Below are 23488 nucleotides of genomic sequence, written 5' to 3'. Positions count from 1 at the left end.
TTCCCCAAATATATTATTATTTCAAACTGTGTGTTTTTCTCAGTGTATACATATTTGCAGGGCATGAGAATCTCAGTGTCAACTGAAACTGATTTGTGTCCATATGACAATAATGGATGAATTTTGAAAATACTACAGCAGTTAGTTCATTGATAGTGTCATGTGTGCCACTGATGGATGAGCCACAACCGACGCTGTTATTATTACTGCTGCAGCTGTTTCCACACCATGCATGACAATCACATTTGGAGGGGCATATTTCCATCAGACTTTCAAACTACAGTGAAATGACTCTGTGTGCAGATGGAGTGCATCAAGAGTATAGCATTATGGGCTGTTTGAAACACAATATAACTTTTACCAAAGATCCACTCAACACTTACATGATACCGCTGTATAATCTGCGGTAACTGTAGAAATAGTATAGATCTTAGTTGTCAATGTTGTGAACATTGTGCGAATGGATAAAAGTAAAGTTAGTTGTGTACTGTATTGTTTTATTGGCAGACGTAAGCCGGATAATAGGTAAGTCCACGTGTCTAGTAACTTTATCTGCTTATGTATTTGTGTTCTAGGTTTTAGTTAATGAACTGTTTAATTTGTACTTTTCTAATGAATAGTTGTGTTGCCAAATTGCTAAAGAAAAACCAACTACGACACAAGACAGGTCTCAAGATAATTTTGTTCCGATTTACTGGTCTAAATAATAGTATCAGGCTTGTGAAAAAAAGGCCAAATATTTCTCGACGAGACAGTGAGTCAAAAGAATCCATCAGAATCTGTTTCCATCTCCCATTTTGATCAGTCTCTGCTTTTGCTCAGTGAGCAGCTGTTTTGTGTTCATAGTGCTTCTGAGACTAGTTTTGCCTATAAATGAGACATATGTTCTATTTTTTCCCAAAGGTGACATAATTTCTCATTTCCTTATTAAACGTCATCAAATGGTTCTGTCGCGTCACAGAACCATGCACATTCAATTCAATTCAATGTTATTTATATGGATGGATGGATGGATGGATGGATGGATGGATGGATGGATGGATGGATGGATGGATGGATGGATGGATGGATGGATGGATGGATGGATGGATGGATGGATGGATGGATGGATGGATCCTTTAACAAGCTTGAGCTTCAGAACAGAAGCCTTGAGAAAAGCTTAATACAATCGGAGGTGCAGAGTATTCGTCCTGAACTGGTCTGGGGGGCGAGCTCCTTACTTCTCAACCTTTCCCCGACCCTGCACCCCAACCTGGGACTTGACGATTGGGCCGGAGCTTCGGGAGCTGCATGCTCGCCTACAGTCCCCACCCCTGGTCATCCCGTTGCTGCTTCCATCTGCCTGCTGTGCTGTTGCCGTCCCTGACCCACCAGTCTGGCCTTCGGCAGGAGGGTCCCCCCTTATGATCCAGGTCCTGCTCAAGGTTTCTTCCCTCCTAAAGGGGAGTTTTTCCTTGCCACTGTTTGGCTTAAGGTTTTTCTCCCACTAGGGGAGTTTTTTCCTGCCATTGTTTATGTAATAACTGCTCGGGGGTTTATGTTCTGGGTCTCTGGAAAGCATCTAGAGACAACTTTTGTTGTATTAGACGCTATATAAATAAAATTGAATTGAAAAATTGAATTGAAACTTTGGGACTGTTGTTTGATCAAACAACAGTTAAAACTAAATACTTCAGAGCAGCTTCAAGTCTGGAAGTGTGAGTTTGTTTTTGTATCAGCGAGAGGAGGCCAGTTAATAAAAGTTGACATTCAGAACCTCTGACTGACATTATCTTACCGATGTCAGTTATTTAAATTTTCTGTTATTACTTTTGCTGCTGTGTGTTCATGTACTTTTTTCCCTCAAGAAAATATTGCTCTATGCGTAATAACAACTCTTGTAACGCTTGTACAAAGAAAAATGCAGTGTCTGTCGCTTGGATATTTTTGGCTCTTCTGAAGAAGGCACAGAACAAGTGAAAATGTAAACACTACTGAAAAACAGCTTCAGTGATGAAAGAAAGCCGCCATCAATCTAATTCAACACTTGCAGTGCCTCACATTACCGACTATGAACAATGGATGTCTGAAGGGAGAAAGGCTGTGCCCAAACTTGCCCCCTAAGCACTATGTAGTAGTAGTGCACACAGTGTGGTCGGCAATTTTAGAACTGTCTCAATATGCCCTGAGAATTTGGCTCATTGTTTTCACACACACACACACACACACACACACACACACACACACACACACACACACACACACACACACACACACACACACACACACACACACACACACACACACACACACACACACACACACACACACACACACACACACACACACACACACACACACACACACACACACACACACACGAGAAGAGACTGATACCCATGAATGAGACTGGCAGTGCCGTTTCAGGCAAGATAGTGACAAAAGGCTAAGGTGTCAAGAGGAGGGAAGGAGAATACGTTGTTTAATACCAGCAACTTGATAAAATATCTCAAGACGCATCATAAAGCTGAGTATACAGAGTTTGCTAATGCTACTGCAAGACCACAACAGCAACATTAGCTCAGGTTCTGCAAAAGCAACAGACAATGGCAAGAGACGACCCACGGGTCGTTAAAATAACGGAGGCTCTAACCCGTTATAAAGCGCTGGCTGAGCAGCCACTGTCAGCTGGAGAAGACAAAGGATTTCATCGTCTTCTCGACGCACTCGAGCCGCGATATGATGTTTAATTGATATGTTATATGTTTGATATTTTCTTAAATGTGAAGACATTGTCACTGTGGAGACTTTTTATTTACACAGAAAAATGAATTTTTATTTAAAATAGTTATTCTACTCATTTTATTTATTTTTATTGAATTTATCTGTTGCAAATAAAACCTGTCTTCCAATTCATTGCATTTTTAGCCCAGTTATTTTTGTGGTATCGTAGTGGTACTCGGTATCGGCAAGTACACAAATGAATATACTATACATTTTATATATACTATACATTTTATATATATATATATATATATATATATATATATATATATATATATATATATATATATATATATATATATATATATATATATAGATAGATAGAGGTTGTATATGCTTATAACACCACTGAACATCAGAGTACTGGCTACTCGCCATACTTTCTCCTGTTTGGGCAAACCCCCTGCATGCCCTTGGACCTCATGCTGGGAGTAGAGCAGGATGAGGTTGGAGGGGTTGCAGAATGGGTGCAGCGACATCAAGAGCGTCTGCAGGTGGCCTATGAACATGCTAGTGATCAGATGCAAAAAAGCAGTAAACTCTCGGCGTCGGCAGTGGGGACGGGCATCAACAAATGCAGACTTGCAGCCAGGACAGTTGGTCTACGTGCGAAATCGGAAGGTGATTGGTAGGAATAAGATTCAGGGTTTATGGCTGTCCGTTCCCCATTGGGTAGTCAAGCGCTTGGGGTCCAAAAAGGCGGCGTATTCCGTGGTGCCTGTTGATGCGGCAGGACCACCCCGGAATCTACATCATTCGGAGCTCCGGCGATGTAGTCCTGGGGTACGGGCGAGGGAGAAAGGGACGGCAAGGCTATCCAAATCGCAGAGAGTGGAAGTGAAGATGATAGTTTGATATGTGTGGGCATTCGGAGTGCGTTAGAAGACTGCCGCGAGGCAGGATGTGATCCCATGGGTGTTAGCCACAAACAGGGTGAGCAGAGCTCAGAGGAGGAAGTGCAGTCCCAACAGGGGGACCAGGGAGAAGGTTCAGGACAGTCTCCACTCAGAGAAGGGAGTACACTGGAGGAAGACACCAGTTCTCCATTGCAGATCCGCCAGTCTCGACGAAGCAACGCGGGGATGTATTCTAATCCCTTTAATTTACCGCGATCAGCCATCCACCATTAAAGTGGGAAGAGTACAAGGCTAGGGGTTAGGGCATCTCAGCTGGAGCATTACAGGCAGGGACGGGCTCCTTCGCTGCCGCTGGCCAACCGGGCAATCAGTGAGACACTGATTAAGTTTTCTTAGTGGCCGGGTGACGGGTGACAAGTGATAGGGGGCGTGTCTCTGGCCGAGGTGTGCAATTATGCGGCGTTGAACCAGCTGGGACAAACATTTCCGTGAAGGCGGCGGCGAACAGGTTGCTCTTAACAAAAGAGAGTTGAGAGCTGCGTTTCAAGTCTAATGAACGCTCGGCTGAGACAAGGAAATGAAAGGAGGCAGTGAGTAGCGGCTCCACGCTGCAAAGAGTGCCTGTATACACTGCCTGTACATTGTGAATGGCATCCGTCATACGGTGTTGCGCAATCTGTATAGAAACGCAAGTTCTCTCTCTTGTATATTATGGTTGATGCACTATTTGTATGTTTATTCATATTGCATTGTGTTATAATTAAAAGGTCATTTGAATGTGGTTATTTATAGTGAGCTAATACACCACGCTGTACCAAACATCACACTGTAAGGAGACTGGGTTCATTGACTCCACGTGTCACAGCACTTTGGTGAGCCTTCAGTCTTTATAGTGCAAGTTAGCCGGGGCAAGATACAATGCTCACTGACTCACGCTGTTTATTAATGGTATTTATTTCGATGTCTTACACAGAGTTGTCCAAAGTGGTCACTGCTTTAGACCAGATCATGATAAAGCCATAACACCATATTGACATTAAGGATAGCTGCTGTTATTGTGTGCAAACCTCTCTATTTTATTGTCTATTAACTTTATATATTGTGAAAACATGCTTCTATTACAATTTCTAAATAAAGATTGTCTTTTTATATTAAGGGCCAATCTCAATACACCCCCTACTTTCTACCACTAGCCCTCCTCACTACCACTACCCCTAAAAAAAGAAGCCACACATTTTAGGGCCCTTGTAATCTTCCCAGGGCCCTGTCCCAATACTCCCCCTACTCCTACTTTTCATCACTACCCCTAAATTTTGCTTGCTATGCACTGCAAGGTTTACGTTCGGGTACGTAAGCGACTGCGTAGTTACGTTTGCACATACGTCACACCAAATCAGGAAGCCCAGAGCTTTTTTTATTTTTTTATTTTCTCATTGAATTTACAAAAAAACAAGGCACATTGTACATTCCAAAAAAACATTTTCATCAAAGAGCACTGAGCGACCAATGAGTAAAACAAAACAAAGAAGATACACAGCGAAAAGAAAAAAAGGAATAAACAAACAAACCAAAAGAAAGAAATATCTTTTGTACTGAATTATTTCGTTTAAATATGCAATAAAGATTGGATTAATTTTCAAAAATTTTCAAAAATTAAATTATTAATCCCAAAATCTATTTTTTTGTCCTCCAATTGTAAACCAACTTTAATACTTTCAAATGTAAGAATGGGAATGGTTTGATCATTATAAGTTATCCAGTATTGGAAAGCTTCCCTGGTTAAGCTAAAAGAGAAAAAAAACATGCTCTAAGGTTTCGATGTCTGTGTTACAAAAAGTACAATTATTCAAATCTAAATTAAACCTTTTATGTAAAAAATCATTACATGGATAAACCTCATTCTTTATTTTAAAATGAACTTCTTTAGCCTTAGGTGGAAGTGGAAAGGAGAGGTAACTGGTTCTCATCTTAATTAGAAAACTAATAGTATAACGTTGAAACATATGTTTCCTCTTCAAAGGTGAAGAGAAACACACCAAAGTAAAATTACTTTTCAAGAATGTATTATTACATTTTTTATCTAAAAAAATACAACCATCTATAACCAAAGAAGGCATTTGTGGACTAACCACAGAATAAATTACCATACCTTTAAGTTGGAGAATACACACACACACACACACACACACACACACACACACACACACACACACACACACACACACACACACACACACACACACACACACACACACACACACACACACACACACACACACACACACACACACACACACACACACACACACTTCAAGAACTGCACTCTTTTTAACAGTGTAGCATATTTACAGTAAAAACCTTGTCAGCGACCTACGAAAAAATGTAAATAATTGTTAATCAATCATAGAAATGTGTAATTAATCATGACACTGATTTGATGTTATGTCACTCAGTCCTAATATCAGTTATAGTTTGCACAGATGGTGAGAATTTAAGGCTGCAGAGAAATTGGCCTCTGTATCTTTCCTGCTCCCAGTGTAAAGCTAATCATCCATCATGTGGAGCACATGCACATTTGCTGGCAATTCCCAAAAAGATCTTTTTCAAGCAAGATGACTGTCCTCAATGTTCATCATTGCATGAACCTGATTTTGCATATTTGCCCTTAAAGTTTAATCTCATTCATATTATGCAGTGCATATTTATATTTACAAAGATGCATAATATTTATTTGGAACTCAGGTTAATAGATCACAGTTAGCAGAGCCTCCACTTAAATTACCACTTCCTTTATGACCTCAAATGTTCCTGTCACAAACAGGTTTTCAAATAACTAATCACAACATGTAAACCATGAAACCATTGTTTAAAACGCCTCATGATTTGGTTCCCTTTCCAAAGTGACATACCACATCTGCCAAAAACAACAATCTGTACATTACATCAGCAGACAATCTACACAAACAAGGAGTAAACAAATCCAAGCCTGCAAACACTAAAAGATTCATTGTGAATTTTCTCTACAGTGAAATTTTAATATTTTACAAACTGAATTGTTCCCATTTCCACAAGACTATTCAGCAGTGTTCTAACACTCGTTCTGTTATCATTTATAAAAAAGATGAGACAATGAAAGCAGTATGAGCGCATCCCTGGCCTCAAGCCAGCATGCAGAGATCATTCACTTTGGACATTTTTCTCCAACAAAAAGACTCTTGAATAACAATATTATTTCTAAGAAGTTAATCAAGAACTGATCAAGATGTAAGTCTTGATTCATTCCTGAATGAGCCCACAATGTATTGGCACGTCTGAAGTGTGAAGTGATTAGTCTCCTACTGGTCTTGCGTTTCTCCGTGTTTATAAGAACTTACTGGACTCAAAAGACCAGAATTCCTTGTGAAAAGAACATGCACAGAAAACAAATCCCTGTTCCTTTTGATGGGGATATTCCGTTAGTCTACACATGACCAAGTATTCAGGTTTTAAAAGGAGTAACCAAGGGGTCATATTCAGGTTTTTAAAAACCTGAATATGAGCAAATTCCGGTTATTTAAAGGGGTTATTGGTGTTTACATGGCCGTGCAAAACTGGGTTATTGCTAATATTTCGGTTAGAAAAGGGTTATTGACTGCATGGAAACGTAGTCACTGTCTCCTCTTTCTAGCAGTGTTTCACTTTAGCACTTTGGTGATTTTAGTGCTCTCTCTCAGAATATGGAATCCAAATTTATATAAAATAGGTTAGACTGGACTGTCAAAGAGGAACGGCGAAGGACACACTCACATACATTCATGCATCCTAAGAAAACTAACATCTGCTGCAAGATTAAAAGAAGAACTAAAAGATTAAAAACAAATTTGCACTTTGCAAGGTGTGTCCAAAGGAGAAACCCCGAGGAGGAATTTTACAAAAGAATTTCAACACAACGAAGCTGATAAGACATTTGAAAGTTTTTCACACGAAGGAGAATATTGAGTTTCCAAAGTTGGCTGCAGCTAAGGCAGAGAAAGAAAAGGAAGTGCAGCCACGCTGCTACCTCACCTGTAACACCTGGAACAGAGACTTATAAACCACAGCAAGAAAAATAAAGAACTACATCGTAAGGTAATTAATTCATTTGCTTTGCTCATCAGCTGCTTCCTGTTGTAGCAGACATCGGGTTTAAACACGTCGTTAGCTGCTTGGATCCACGGTACGCGCTGCAGAGTTGTTAATATTTCACTGATGAAATCCTGTCCGAGCTTTACGATAAGATAAGATAAGAAATCCTTTAATAGTCCCCCAGAGGGGAAATTTCCAAGGTCTCTGCATTTAACCCATCTCTAGAGACTAGAGAGCAGTGGTCTGCCATATGAACGGCGCCCGGGGAGCGGTTGGGGTTGAGGGCCTTGCTCAGGGGCCCAGGGTGGTTGACCTGGGTTGCATTCTGGGGGCTTGAACCTGGTCCTCCAGACTCCAGTCCACTTCTGTAACCACTAGGCTACCACTCCCCTTTACCAAACTATATACAGTCCAAAGTCGTGTCAGTCGCTTCACCAGTGACATGTGGAGTTCTAGTGTGAAGAGTTTTGCTTCACTCACAAGAGTTTCCTCACACGTGGCGGATGCTATCGCTAAAGCTTTCACAATTTCACATTTTAAGGTTTAATTCCTCTTTCCACAGGGAAACTAAGGTTTATAGTTTACAACTTGTATCAACTTTTAGAGAGTGACATGTCTGCTGTTGTCTGTGTTGCTGCACATGTTGTACATAATTATTACCACAGGAAGCTGAAGCTACTAAACTACACTCACTCTTTGTAACTGAGTCTAAATCGTCTCTAGAGCGTGAAATATTGCTCATTGCCTCAGCCTGAAATAAAACAGACAATTCATGAGACTTTCTCATCTCCTAATTTTTATACCTAATACAATGTCAGTGTTGTGTACATGAGACAACAATATTGATGAATTTATGGATTTCACACTGTGATCAGTGATTGGCCAAATCGGTATCGACATACTGATTTTCGAGATCGGTTATCGGTGATCGGCCCTCAAAATCCTGATCGGTGCATCTCTAGTTTTGAGGCTTTCAGTCTCCTGGTAAGAATGAACGTGTTAGCAGACAGCCTCGCTGGAAATAAGCTGTACTGGAGATGAGGGGGGTGAGGGGGGATGACATCTCTCCTGAAATAAAAACGGTCCAAATCATCCCCTCCTGAAAAAAAACGGTCCAAATCATCCCCCCTGTAAAACTACCATCCCTCCTTTCCATCCCTTATGTCATTTCATCAATGAATGTGGTTTTACTGCTATTTCAACATTTAGTCATCACCAGAAAAATAACACCAGAAAAATAACTAATTTGACCATTTTCACCTGTTTCAAGTACATTTTCACTTGAAATAAGTAAAAACCTAATTCCAAAAAAGTTGGGACACTATACAAATTGTGAATAAAAATAGAATGCAATTATGTGGAAGTTTCAAATTTCAATATTTCATTCAGAATACAACATAGATGACGTATCAAATGTTTAAACTGAGGAAATGTATAATTTTAAGGTTAAAATATGTTGTTTTTCAATTTCATGGCATCAACACATCTCAAAAAAGTTGGGACAGGTAGCAGACTGCAGGCAAATCTGATACATATCTGATTCCTTCTCATATCCGATTTTCAGGGCTGACTGTCCACACTGTTTTTAGCAAGTGTCCAAATCGGATCCGGCTCTCTTCAGACTGGGCCACATCATTGACTGATCTGACGGGTTGCCGTAGCAACGACGTCGGAGCGGAGGCGTCACCCAGCGCGTGTATTGTGTGCCGTCATGTAATTGCGACAACAAAAACAATAACAAGATGGAGCCAGCTCATCACAGATTAATGAGGCATTTCGTTTCTTCCTCTGTCCAAGGACTGCTGTTTTCGGCATCTTCCGACTGCTCCATACCTGTAACGTAGCTCCACAACTGGAAATGGGCGGTGGTTTGGCGCTTGGGTCTGGTCTGGCGTCGCGTAGAGTGACGTCACGGACAGTCAAAACCGATCTGAGTGTTTTGGAGCTGTTAAGACTGAGACGCATCTGCCCAAATGCGATATGAAACTACCTCCCAGAGGTGGTTTGATCTGGTTTGCAAAAATCGGATCTCATGCGGTTTGGGACTGTTCAAACTTCAAAAGAGTTATCCAGTTTCAATCTGGATGGGCTAAAAATCGGATATTGGCTGGCAGTCTGAACGCGGCCTAAGAGGCCGGGAAAGTTAAAGGAGCTGTATGTAAGAGTCATAATACAACGAATCATAAAATGACCCCGATATGTCAACAGACATTTAAAAATCATGTTCACTTCAAATACTTATGTCACTGACAACAGCACTCAAGCCAGGATATTCCAATTTAAAAAGAGGAGTTGCAGCCCTCAACTGATATTTATGTTGTCATTTTTTGTTTTGGCCTGAAGCTCCACCCTCCACCTATCTCCCAATCACCAAGTCAGTATTGTTTCTGAAGCTCCACCCTCCACCTATCTCCCAATCACCAAGTCAGTATTGTTTCTGAAGCTCCACCCTCCACCTATCTCCCACTCACCAAGTCAGTATTGTTTCGGCATCCGGGTTGCCAGCTCGGCTCTAATTATGGCAGCCATGCCAGCCTACGTTCCTGCTGGATTCTGCAGCCTACCTGGCAACCTCTGGTCGGGGGGAGGAGGGGGAGGGGACACGCCGCTCAACAATATTTTGAAAGTGACTGCAGTACCAGTTTTGGACATTTCTTACAGACGGCTCCTTTAAATGTACATATAGGGAACAGCTGGAGGACCAATTTGCAACTCATTAGGTCAATTGGCAACATGATTGGGTATAAAAAAAGCCTCTCAGAGTGGCAGTGTCTCTCAGAAGTCAAGATGGGCAGGATCACCAATTCCCCAAATGCTACGGCAAAAAATAGTGGAACAATATCAGAAAGGAGTTTCTCAAAGAAAAATTGCAAAGAGTTTGAAGTTACCATCATCTATAGTGCATAATAAACACTCCTGAAAACATTTTATAACACTGTGGTGGCATCAGCCATTTTTTATGGAGTGGTCTGCTGGGGCAGCAACATCACAGCTGCAGACAGAAGGAGGCTGGACAAAACCATCAAAAGGGCCGGCTCTGTCGTGGGCTGCTCTCTGGACACAGTGCAGGTGGTGGGAGAGAGGAGGATGATGGCTAAGCTATCATCCATGATGGAGAAGGACTCCCACCCCATGAAGGACACCTTCAGAGCGCTGGAGAGCTCCTTCAGCGACAGGCTCCTTCACCCTAGGTGTGTGAAGGAGCGCTACAGAAGGTCCTTCCTCCCTGCAGCTGTGAGACTACACAACCAGCACTGCTCACAGTACAACACCACAAACAATCCTGACAATAAATATACAAACCAGAAAATAATGTGCAATACCATTCTCTGCAACGTGCATAAATAACATCTGTAAATATCCATCTGTTTTTCTTTTTGTATACTAGTATTTTTTTATTTATTACTATTTTTATTCTCCTTCTTCTTATTATTATTATTGTATATACTGTTTATAGTGTTTTCTATTATTATTATTATTATTATTATTGTGTGATATTGATGCCTCTTGTGTTTTGCACTATCCCCTTTGCTGCTGTAATCTGGAAATTTCCCCTCTGGGGGACTATTAAAGGATTTCTTATCTTATCTTATCTTAATATCATCCAAAGATTCAGAGAATTGGGAACAATCTCTGTGCGTAAGGGTGAAGGCCGCAAAACAATATTGGATGCCCGTGATCTTCGGGCCCTTAGACGGCACTGCATCACATACAGGTATGCTACTGTAGTAGAAATCACTAAATGAGCGCAGGAATACTTCCAGAAAGCATTGTCGGTGAACACAATCCACCGTGCCATTCGCCGTTGCCGACTAAAGCTCTATAGGTCAAAAAAGAAGCCATTTCTAAACAAGATCCAGAAGCGCAGGCGTTTTCTCTGGGCCAAGCCTAAATTAAAATGGACTGTGGCAAAGTGGAAAACTGTTCTGTGGTCAGACGAATCAAGATTTGAAGTTCTTTTTGGAAAACTGGGACGCCATGTCATCCGGACTAAAGAGGACAAAAAACAACCCAAGTTGTTATCAGCGCTCAGTTCAGAAGCATCTCTGACGGGATGGGGTTGCATGAGTGCGTGTGGCATGGGCAGCTTACACATCTGGAAAGACCCCCATCAATGCTGAAAGGTATATCCAAGTTCTAGAACAACATATGCTCCATCCAGACGTCGTCTCTTTCAGGGAAGACCTTGCATTTTCCAACAGGACAATGCCAGACCCCATGCTGCATCAATTACAACATGATGGCTGCGTAGAAGAAGGATCCGGGTACTGAAATGGCCAGCCTGCAGTCCAGATCTTTCACCCATAGAAAACATTTGGCGCATCATAAAGAGGAAGATGCAACAAAGGCGGCCTAAGACAGTTGAGCAACTAGAAGCCTGTATTAGACAAGAATAGGACAACATTCCTGTTTCTTAACTTGAGCAACTTGTCTCCTCAGTCCCCAGGCGTTTGCAGACTGTTATAAGAGAAGAGGGGGTGCCACACAGTGGTAAACATGGGCTTGTCCCAACTTTTTTGAGATGTGTTGATGCCATGAAATTGAGGAACATCATATTTTTCCCTTAAAATTATACATTTCCTCAGTTTGAACATTTGATATGTCATCTAGGTTGTATTCTGAATAAAATATTGAAATTTGAAACTTCCACATAATTGCATTCTATTTTTATTCACAATTTATACAGTGTCCCAACTTTTTTGGAATTGGGTTTGTGGAAAAATCTGCCAGTGGGACAAGATTTATCTTCTCATTACAAGCAAAAAAATCTTGTCCCACTGGCAGATTTTTCTACTTATTTTAAGTGAAAATCTACTCGAAACAGGTGAAAAGTGTTGTTTTTTCCAGTGATGAGTCTTGTTTTAAGTGTAATGAGATTTTTTTACTAAAATGAAACATTTTAACTAGAAATAAGAAAAATATTCTTGTTAAGATTTTGAGTTTTTGCAGTGATCCATTTTACTTATCCTGTGAAGGACAGAGTCATATTGATAAGTTCAGAAAACTGTTTTTTATTGTTGTGTTTTGATGTAAGCCCAGTGGATATTTAAAGCTTACAGAAGGCTGCATTTAATTGCTGCTATGTCATTCCTGCAGGTGTTTTGGTCACTGCTATTATTTGTAATATATTATATTATTTGTAATCAGCACAAATTATCTGTCCCAATATGATAAAATCCACCATCCCCCCTGATTTTATTTTACAACTCGAGTAATGGAAATACGTGAAGATCAAACTTAAAAAATTAATCGGATGGGGTGGTGTATAGACCCCTTTCCAGCCTACGTCATCACAGGATGCGCGCGCATTGTTGCGGCGGAAGTGTTGAAGAAGTTGCATGAGTTTGAATAGAGCGAGGGAAGATTTGTTTCTTAAGTTGCGTTTTTGGAGTTGCAGTAACGTTATAGAAGAACAACATGCCCACCAGCTGTTGTGTGTACGGGTGTACAAATCGAAATCCCGAGGAACATAATTTTTTTGCAATTCCCAGAGGAAACAGGCCATTTCCAAAGCACCGTAGGAGCCTGTGGCTGCAAGCATCAGAAGAACCGACTGGACCGAGGATCATCTAGAATGCCCGCGTTTGCAGTGCTCATTTCATATCTGGTGAGTTATCGTGGCTATCTGGTTTAGCTTTACTTGAATGCCTTTAATTGAGTAACTGTAGGTAGAGTAAGTGTGTTGTAAGTGTTTGCTACCATAGACAGTTTACTACTAGTACTAACTCATACAGCTGAGAGCTTCAGTGTGGTGTACATAATAATAATTAATATTATTAATATTATAGATCCATGGGTGTACAGCAGCTCCACGTAACTTAACAGCTTTAACCTCTAGCATCATTGTTGTTTAGGATGTGTGCCCTGGTTGTCTTTTCTCTGATTTGAGCATCTCAGAACACTTAAGAAACTTGAAAAGTGGTTATCTGGTGTTATTTGGCTAATGTGTATCTTTCTTTTTACAGGTGAGATGTCACTGGACCACGACAGTCCTGATTTTGTGCCCTCTATTTTTTCATACACTAAATAAAACCAAAACCCTGATGCAAAGATCAAAAGGTAAAATACAATAAATGAGACCTAGCTGTTTGTGTTTTTAGCTTAACCTAATGACATGATTAACTCATGAATATTAAGGGTTTACTTATTTTGGTATTAAGCAAACCATAACCGATAATTAAGATGGGAATGTATTGTATTACAGCTTGAGATCAGTATTTTTGTTCATTTGAGTTTTTTTATGTAAAGGTACCAAAGAAAAAAGAAATGGAGTGAAAGACTTCTGGTTGCTCCACAAATCAACCTGCTCCTGGAACTCCAGAGGAATCACCAGCATGGATCACAGTCCTAATAACTCCAGAGGAATCACCAGCATGGATCACAGTCCTAGTAAGTGTAGCCACTGTTGTGTCATTTCATGTCTCATTGTATATATAATGGTTCAACCATGTTGAGTATTCTCCCCCTATGCTGATCTCCACATCCATTCTTTTCTTTACAACCCATATTTATGCACAGTGTAGACTAACACAGTTGCAATTAATCTTAGGTCTATGTATGTGACAAATAAAATCTCCTTGTCCCTGTCCTTTTCTCCTCTCCTATTCACAACTGTCCTCTACTGATTCCAATGCCCCTCTTATGTTCTCTATACACCTCTCCATCCATCCATCTCGTCTTCAATTCTCAACTGTTCTCTTTTCTGCTAAAGCTGAAGAGGACATCCCACTCACGAGGACAGAATACAATGACCTGAACCTGAGGTACACCGAGCTGAAGAGTGACCACGTCAACCTGCAGGAAAAGTATCAACAGCTGCGAGATGAAAATGAGAGACTTAAAGAGGAGCTGAAGAAGTCTACATTTTCATACTCAAATATTAAGTGCAACATGGTACAACTGTTGTTTATCACTGGAATAACATCTGTGCTCTTTGACTGGTTGTGCACCAAAATTGCAGGAAGTGTAAAAATATTCAGCAAAAAGCTCTCTCTACAGGATCATCTTTTGATAGTGTTAATGAAATTGGCTCGGTTTCCCAGATCAGTTAAGTAGTTCTTAACAGCGAAAGACTTTTTTCACAGGCTCCTTAAGAAGGTTTGAAAGAAGTCTTTCGCTGTTAAGAACTACTTAACTGATCTGGGAAACCGGGCCATTAAGGTTGCAGCTCATGGTGCCACCCTTCACATTCCAGCTTTCACCAAAGGCAAACGGCAACTTTCTGCACAGGAGGTCGACACATCAAGACAACTGTCACGTGTCAGGATACATGTCGAACGTGTTATAGGGAGATGGAAGAACTTCAGAATTTTGCAGACAAGAATTCCACTGTCACAGGCTGACCTTCTAGATGATATTGTTATTGTGTGTGCTAGTCTCACAAACCTTAGCAAAAGTGTTGTTCCGAAAAAATCTAAGAAATAAGGGTTCTGAATAATAACATCAAGTCTTGACATTTTTTTATTTTCTCATCAGTGATTTGGAGCTGTGACTATGAATTGAATATCAGCCATTAATGATTTACTTGACTATTAAAGTTTTGCTAATAAACTACCGGAGTTATTTGTTTTTTCTCACTGATTGTGTAAATGTATTGATTATTTTATCTTTTTAAAGCTACAAACATCCAACTTCCACAGCTGTAAATATGCTGCACAAATATATTCACTATATGTGTTGTATATCAAACTCAGGTATATTATAGATATATTAATCCCCACAAACCCTAAAATAAAAATAATGAATTTACCTAAAAATAATGAACTAAGTTTTAAAAAACAGTATTTTGCATTATATGCCTTTTTAATGTTTTTCTTTTAATCGTATTAGTGGGAATAGGTTTCTGTAAATTAATGGTGATAATGTGAGATGCAGGATGGACAATAAAGCTCATATAATTTTTCTTTTTTTTTTTTTAAATAACTATCAACTTCATTCAGCCAGCACAGACAAAGGTACACATGACATGGCTTTCATTCAAAGGCATTGCTTAATGAAACTCATTAAGAAACAAAGGGGACACAGTAAATTAACAAAAATAAGATAAATTAAATAAATATGAAATAATAAAATAACTTAAAATGTCTAGTGTATAAAATACATTCAGTTGACTGTCATAATTATTTACAAACTTCAGCTGTGACAGCTGCTGACAGTGTCGCAGCTTCTCCTGAGTGTAAACACTAGATTTCTCAACCAAATACAGATGAATATCCGGCCATTGGACATCGGGCCACTTTGTGATATCTTCCTCCGGGAAGGAAGTTGCTTTCCATCCGCCAAAGTTAGTTTAGTACCGTAATTTCCACGATCTTTTTCCGTCAATCGGCTGGTGTAAACTGACATGAACTCCGTCTTTCTGCCGCAACAATGCGCGCGCAGCATGCCTACGTCATACTTGTTTACAAACACGGAAAGGGGTCTATAAATCCCTGCAGCAGAGCCGGACCAGCAGCGGGACCGGTGTTCTGACATTTTTTGCTGCTTTGCCAAAAAATGCTACCTAATGGTTTTCTACCTTTGTACAGCTACAATTTTACTGTGTTTTACTCCCTAAACCACTTCCTTTCCCCCAAGTGGTCCTTGCCGCTTGCTAGACCGTCATTGTAAATAAGAATGTTCTTAATGACCTGCTTTCTCTTTATCGTATAATGTTCAAAAAGTGTAATGCAATTCATGTCATGGGTAGTGTATTTTGAAAGATCAAATACTCAACATCCCATATTATCCATTTAGCGTGGCAATCAAACTTTGAAAATCGACTGTGCGCATGCGCAGAATCACAAAGAAGCATTTCACGGCAGGTAGCAGAAATTGGCAGAACACCGGTGTTCTGGGTGGGGGGTGGAACGTTTTTCTTATACAACTCTGAAAATCATAGCAATGTCTGGCTGCAGCATCCGACATGCGCACACCCGTCCCCGTCCCCGGCCGCCTCGACCACACACGCCCTTTCACGGCTGTTAAACTGTTAAACTCACCTCATTCGACGGAGAGCCGCGCGGCGCGTCCCATGGTGTTACACGCACTCCTCAGCTCATCCCGCTGTACGGCGGCTCGCTGGGGCCGCTCCTCCTCCTGCGACGTGTTTGAGTCGGAGGAGGAGGAGTGATGTCATGGCCCGCCGGCCCGGCCCTGGTCCCCTCTCTCCCTGGTGCTGCAGCCCAACTATGGAGCTAGAGTAGTCTCATAATTCGCAAATGCACACACCGTTTCACAAATGCACAGGACAAAATTCACAAATGCACACACCGTTTCACAAATGCACAGGACAAGTTTCACAAATGCACAGAACAATTCACACGTGCGTAGAACAAGATAGCCTACACAAATGTATTTTTGATACACACACAAATATAACCTGAATTACAAAGGTTTTTTTGTCTGTGAGCTGCGCTGGATTTGTGTGTGACTTTTGAGACTCCCCTGACGTGACTCGATCCACAAATACGTTTTTTTTTAACACGGAAGGATCTGCAACCAATAGACCCTTTTTCAGCCTACGTCATATAATGTTGCGCGCGCATTTTGGCAACGGAAGTGGTGTTGTTATCCTGCAGTTCTGACTGAAACAACTGGTTAGCAGGCATTTAACAAACTGTTCCCAGCATCAACATGTCTGGTTGTTGCGTATACGGTTGTACGAATCGCTATTCCACCGGCGGACTGAAGTTTTATAGGATTCAGACAGGATCACGACCATTTCAGAGCAACCGGTGCTCCTGCGGCGGCTCGTACCTTCAGGGACAACGGGACATCGAAGTCTCTGGCCCGCAGGAACTTGAGGAGGAAGCGGTCGGAGAAGCTGGCGGGGTCCCCGGACCCGGGGGGGTTCCCGGGAACCCCGCACACCCGGCCGGAGCCGCTCCCGATCCACCAGAACCTCCAGGAGCCGCTCCGGATCCTCCAGGAGCCGCTCCGGAAGCTCGAGGATCCGCTGGCCGCTCATGACCCTCTCAGTCCGGGTTGGAGGATCCGCAGCTCCGCGGTGAGGGGGGAGGGACCGCCCCGGCCCCGGGGACCCCGCACACCCGCTCCGCCCGCCGCCGCAGGCTCTCCAGGGCCGGCCAGAGCCGCTCCGGATCCTCCGGGAGCTCCAGGAGCCGGTCCCGATCCTCCAGAACCTCCAGGAGCCGGTCCCGATCCACCAGAACCTCCGGGAGCCGGTCCCGATCCTCCAGAACCTCCAGGAGCCGGTCCCGATCCACCAGAACCTCCGGGAGCCGGTCCCGATCCACCAGAACCTCCAGGAGCCGGTCCCGATCCTCCAGGAGCTCCAGGAGCCGGTCCCGATCCTCCAGGAGCTCCAGGAGCCGGTCCCGATCCACCAGAACCTCCGGGAGCCGGTCCCGATCCTCCAGAACCTCCAGGAGCCGGTCCCGATCCTCCAGGAGCCGGTCCCGATCCTCCAGGAGCCGCTCCGGGAGCTCGGGGATCCGCTGGCCGCTCATGACCCTCTCAGTCCGGGTTGGAAGCTCCGCGGGGAGGGGGGAGGGACCGCCCTGGGACGACAACCCATTTGGCCACTTGCTAACGTCTTCAACCCACTCATTAATAGAACACGGATCTGGAAGTCGGACACCATTTGTCAAAGTCAACTTGTTAAGGTAACATTCGTGATCTTTAGTTGATAATCCCCTTGCAGAGCTTGACACGCTGTTTATCTCCGCCGTCTTCTGTTGCCAAAATGCGCGCGCATAGGTTTTACGTCATCATTGTTTACAAACACAAAAAGGGTCTATCAGATATCTTCCTTTGTTTCAGCCAATCATAAGAGCGCACCCGACGTGGGGGACGATTTACTCATAAACCAATCAGATTAAAGGGGCGGATACACCTGCTGTTTGAACTGCGTTAGCGCTGTTCGCTTAGAAAAGTGATTAATATTTGGAGTTGGTGGAGTAAAGATAAATAAACCAGACAGCAACACGGGATGGAGAGGAGATCACTGCTCTGCTTTTCATGTGATCTCGGTGAAGAAAACAGCGCCATCAGAGATGGTTTGTCGGGCCGTTCAACCAGAGCCGTCTGGAGACTGCAGGTCTTAGTCCTGCCGATGCAGCAACTGATGATGAGAAACAGCAGAGATATTTATGTATTTGCTCCGTTTGGTTTGATGACGTGTTACATGGGATTGTCCCGCTGATTCAGCTCAGAACCAGACGGACCGCAGCAGAGAGCTGGCCGTCATCCTTCTACCTGACCAGGACGAGCAGCAGGCAGGTGGAGCAGCACGCGCATGTCGTCAGGAGATTAAATAACGAAATATCTGGAGTAAAGTCGGTATCAGTCGACTGATAAACGAAGAACCTCTGTATCCAGCTCAGATGTTTGATGATCGGTGGACTAAACCCCCCACCAGAACCATCACCGCTGCATCTTCCCACGAGCACGACTCTATCTGCACCGGGAATGTGTTGATCTGCCACCGCTGTTTTGACATGTTTGTCTCTGTGTGGTGGCGTGAATGTGAGGATAACAGCTGCTTGTTTCCGACCTCCACGTCTGGTCACTGTGGTCAGCTGGTGTCTGACCGGGACCAGCGCCGCTAGTGGCCAGAGCCAGAACTGCAGGTCGCGTTCTGAACAGCAAGTATATTCGCCCCCGTTATTTGACAACAGGCTCGTTCTCCTGAAAGACACCTGTAGTTCAAATACAGAAATATCTCTGCTGTTTCTCATCATCAGTTGCTGCATCGGCAGGACTAAGACCTGCAGTCTCCAGACGGCTCTGGTTGAACGGCCTGACAAACCATCTCTGATGGCGCTGTTTTCTTCACCGAGATCACAAGAAAAGCAGAGCAGTGATCTCCTCTCCATCCCGTGTTGCTGTCTGGTTTATTTATCTTTACTCCACCAACTCCAAATATTAATCACTTTTCTAAGCGAACGGCGCTAACGCAGTTCAAACAGCAGGTGTATCCGCCCCTTTAATCTGATTGGTTTAGAGTAAATCGCCCCCGATGTTGGGTGCACTCTTATGATTGGCTGAAACAAAGGAAGATATCTGATTGGTTGCAGATCCTTCTGTGTTAAAAAAAAAAACAGATTTGTGGATCGAGTCACGTCATGGGAGTCTCAAAAGTCACACACAAATCCAGCGCAGCTCACTGTTTGTAATTCAGGTTATATTTGTGTGTGCGTCAAAAATAAATGTGTGTATCTTGTTCTACGCACGTGTGAATTGTTCTGTGCATTTGTGAAACTTGTCCTGTGCATTTGTGAAACGGTGTGTGCATTTGCGGATCGGTGTGTGCATTTGTGAATTTTGTCCTGTGCATTTGTGAAACGGTGTGTGCATTTGCGAATTATGACACTATTCTAGCTCCATACCCGACCAGTCGGGCCAAACCTCGATGAGGCAGGAGTTTTCACAAGGGTTTATTTACGGTTGAATGGATCTTTTTTACTGACCATGAGCAGATCCACGACAAGAGAGTTTAACGCAACTGACATAAGAAATACAAAAAATAAGAAGAAGTCCACATGACAAACAGAAGTACAACAAATGTGCATTTTTTCTCATAGTTTGACAAGAAAAAAAGAAAAAACTGTTGTTTTTTTCTAAATGGAAGTGTGGCAGGGTGGAGGAGCTGCCACTCAGCCGATTGGGCACACCTGTGCCCATCAACCTCTCCATCCTGCCTGGCTACATAAGAAGTGGCTGCACACCAGCCAGAGGTCTGCTGGGAGAAGGTTCTGCTGGTGCACGTGTGGCGGTGTGATTGAATAAAGGAGTTCCTGCACTAAACCCTGTGTCCTCTGTCCTGTCGGTCGGCCCCAGTGGCAACAAGCTTGCTACAGGAAGTAATCTCCATTTTAAGAGTGACTCTTTGTAAGCTTTTGTAGAAATTAAATGTAGTAATTTCTTTCATGTCACTCCTAAAATACCATACTTTCGCTTGTACTTAAAATGGACAAAGTGGTAAAGAAATGGTGATTACAGAGAAAAATAAACAGACCTCCAGGGAAAAAAGGTCTCCTGTTGTGAACTGCAGCAAGCAGCTCATGCAAACGCAGCAAACATGTTTGGTGTAGTTCAGCTTGTACTGTACAAACTATGGAATGCCGTAACTTGTCTGACTTACATGCAAATCTGGCATTTTAGGGAGCAACAGTCATCTCTGTTCTGCAGAGGAATGGGACTCTGGAGACACACGCTGCACGGATACGAGCTTCATTATTAGTCCTGTTCCTCATAGTCTCCCTCCCCTCCCCACCCCAACAAAAACATCTAATCATGACTTTTTTCTCAACATTTCAACTTTTTTCTTGAAGTGCATAATGAAAAAAAATCTTCCTCTAAAATATTATTTTTATTTTTCTCCTGCCTGGTCTGATCAGAGCACCATATGACACTGTGATTCAGTTGGGATTCTAATGAGACATGAAGGAGCAAGGTCATGGAGGAGCGTCTGCTGCAGCAGTGCTGGTGTCTGGAATCAAACTGTCGCTGGAATCCTCTTCCCCTCCAGCCACCTCTGACACCACCTAGGTGGGAGAACACAAGTTCAAGCATTTTTTTTCTTTGTTTTTTTGTTTAGTACTAAAAATCTTTGGCTTTGTTTAATACACAATTTGGACAATCAAAGAAGACATTTCTGTCAAGTGTAAAAAACTGGCTATTAACTACCAGGGGTCTTTATTGTTGTTGAGTTCCTTTGGCGAGGTCTGCAGTTTGAGGCTGTTGTATGCTGAATTCACTCTTAAAAATACATTCACACAAACAATACATTATTTTTTTAAATCATGTCCAAAATCTTAATCACAATTTAACATTTTGAAGTCAAGTCAATATTTACAATCATATGCTCATTTGGTTTGACTGTTTGTTCAAACTGTGTGACTTGACTTTGAACATGTTGATGATGAGGCTGTGGAGCTCCTGAAAGACAACATACTTTCACTACATCCATTCTCACCACAGAAAGCAATTATGAAGTAAGGAAACAGTCAGCCACTCATGGTGCTTTTCCACTAGCACCTACTCAGCCCGACTCGCCTCAGTTTGGTTCTTCTCCACCAGGGGTCTAACGTGTCGAGTAGATACTTTTCTGTAACTATTCTGCCGAGGTTCTAAGCTGCTGAGTCGGCTGTATCTGACATCATCACACTACAGGCCACCGATTGGTCGGGGGGTTGGAGTCAGACGTCTGAGTCAGGAGGAGGAAATCAGCGAAAGAGTGACTGATTTAATTTTAATTAAACCAATAATTTTTATTCCACCAGCAATGACAGTGCAAAAGTCTGTTTCCTGATCCAGGACCACACAATCAAACACGTCACAGCAGCTTTGCTCCAACCTCCTACTTCTCCAGGTGCTGAATTGTTATGGAAAAGAAACCAGGCCGAGTTGAGATGAGTAGAGCCGAGTAGGTGCTAGTGGAAAAGTGCCATCAGTGTGAGATGAGTGATAATTTACTTAATCGTTCCTCCACACCATGTCAGCACAGTAAGTGTTAGCCCAGGCACTGTTCTCCTGAAGCTGATGCAGCAGGCATGTTGTGGTCCGGGCGGTTATGTCATCCATAAAAGGTCTGATTGGTGTCAGTTGGACTCCAGATTCCAGCCACTTTCCACCCACCACCCATTTTGAAGCTGTGATCATCCCCTCTGTTGCCATAGTGAAGGCCAGAGGAGGGATGATGCAGCCGTGATTCCAATGTGTTGGCTCTGCTGCATGGTGGTGAAGCAAAGCTGCAGGTATTGGAAAGAGAACTTTGTGATGGGCTTAGTACTCTGAAGAAGTTGAAGGCGGTCTCTAGGATGCTGTAGAACTGAACCAAAAGCATTTTGGAGATCTAGTACGACCACGTGTACGTCACTCTTCACTTTAGAGCAGCTGGATTTGAACAGCTCATGCTGGTGTGCTCTAGACCAGTGATTCTTAACCAGAGCGCCACCTAGAGGGCCGTAAAAAGAATTCTGTTTTGTACATGTGGGCCGCGAGGGCCGCAAGACTGCATAGCAACAATTAATTCCATTGTCGACAATTGTCGCCAGACGTGTTTTTCCAATGGAGTGAGGCATCTCACTTTAATACAATCTCTGCAGAGAGTCGCGCATGCGCGATAGCGTCTCTGCCGAGCGGTAGCGGGTAGACACAAATGACGGCGTCCCGTCCTGTAGCAGCTGCATGTAACAGAACTTCAAAAGTTTGGGAACCTTTTAGCCTGGATACGGTGAATAAAAAGATGACTTGCAAGGTTTGCAAAGCTGACCTTGCTTATCACGGAGCACGTCCAGAGAAGAGCCACCATGGACCCCTTTCTGCAAAAGAAGCAGACTGCCCTCACTGAGTCAATAGATGCTGATCTGTGATATGAGCAGCTCTCCATGTTGATGGTGACGGGTTTCACGGATGATACACCAGTTCAACCCAGAGAACGTCCTGCCATCCAGAACCCATTTCACCCACTTGATGGAGAAAAAATATGAGTTGTTTTATTTTATTTTTTATATAACAGCCTGTCCTTAAAAAATGAAAAATAATGGACAGAGGTTTATTTATTTATGGATTTATGTCTGACTGATCACTGTGTCTGTCCTTGGTTTTAGATAGGACATTTTATTAACTTTTTGTATGAACAGCGGCAAAGTTGAATAACATATCTACAGGACTGTCTCAGAAAATTAGAATGTTGTGATAAAAGTTCTTTATTTTCTGTAATGCAATTAAAAAAAAAAAAAAATGTCATACACTCTGGATTCATTACAAATCAACTGAAATATTGCAAGCGTTTTATTATTTTAATATTGCTGATT

The 23488-nt window shown here is 42.6% G+C and overlaps 2 protein-coding genes and 1 long non-coding RNA gene across 6 annotated transcripts in view; 1 reads left to right on the top strand and 2 right to left on the bottom strand.

Annotated features, from left to right (window-relative positions):
- Nucleotides 1-16865, bottom strand: part of nckap5l (NCK-associated protein 5-like) — a 118096-nt gene extending 101231 nt beyond the window's left edge. For 2 of the 3 annotated variants that reach the window (XM_061735132.1, XM_061735131.1), the window contains exon 1: nucleotides 16706-16864. The gene's annotated coding sequence lies outside the window, so the exon portion shown is untranslated. Of the gene's footprint in view, nucleotides 1-16705 lie in introns of all 3 variants that reach the window. The other variant, XM_061735133.1, reaches the window with a different exon arrangement.
- On the top strand, nucleotides 13058-14657 carry LOC133456217 (uncharacterized). The gene is made up of 3 exons (XR_009783786.1): nucleotides 13058-13332; nucleotides 13691-13784; nucleotides 13974-14657. It is a non-coding gene; the product is annotated as an uncharacterized LOC133456217 (long non-coding RNA).
- A 4135-nt stretch (nucleotides 16866-21000) lies between the features above and the next one.
- The window catches only part of kansl2 (KAT8 regulatory NSL complex subunit 2), a 41423-nt gene continuing 38935 nt past the window's right edge, over nucleotides 21001-23488 (bottom strand). Inside the window, exons 10-11 of one of the 2 annotated variants that reach the window (XM_061735125.1) lie at nucleotides 21357-21428; nucleotides 21063-21214 (exon numbers count right to left, since the gene is read on the bottom strand). In XM_061735125.1, coding sequence (XP_061591109.1) covers nucleotides 21366-21428 — 63 coding nt within the window. In that variant the 3' untranslated portion in view covers nucleotides 21063-21214; nucleotides 21357-21365. Of the gene's footprint in view, nucleotides 21215-21356; nucleotides 21429-23488 lie in introns of both variants that reach the window. The other variant, XM_061735124.1, reaches the window with a different exon arrangement.

This window comes from Cololabis saira, chromosome 12, assembly GCF_033807715.1.
Source record: "Cololabis saira isolate AMF1-May2022 chromosome 12, fColSai1.1, whole genome shotgun sequence".
NCBI lineage: Eukaryota > Metazoa > Chordata > Actinopteri > Beloniformes > Belonidae > Cololabis > Cololabis saira.
The sequence above is the reverse complement of the archived record's forward strand: the minus strand, read 5'-3'. Positions and strand labels throughout refer to the sequence as shown.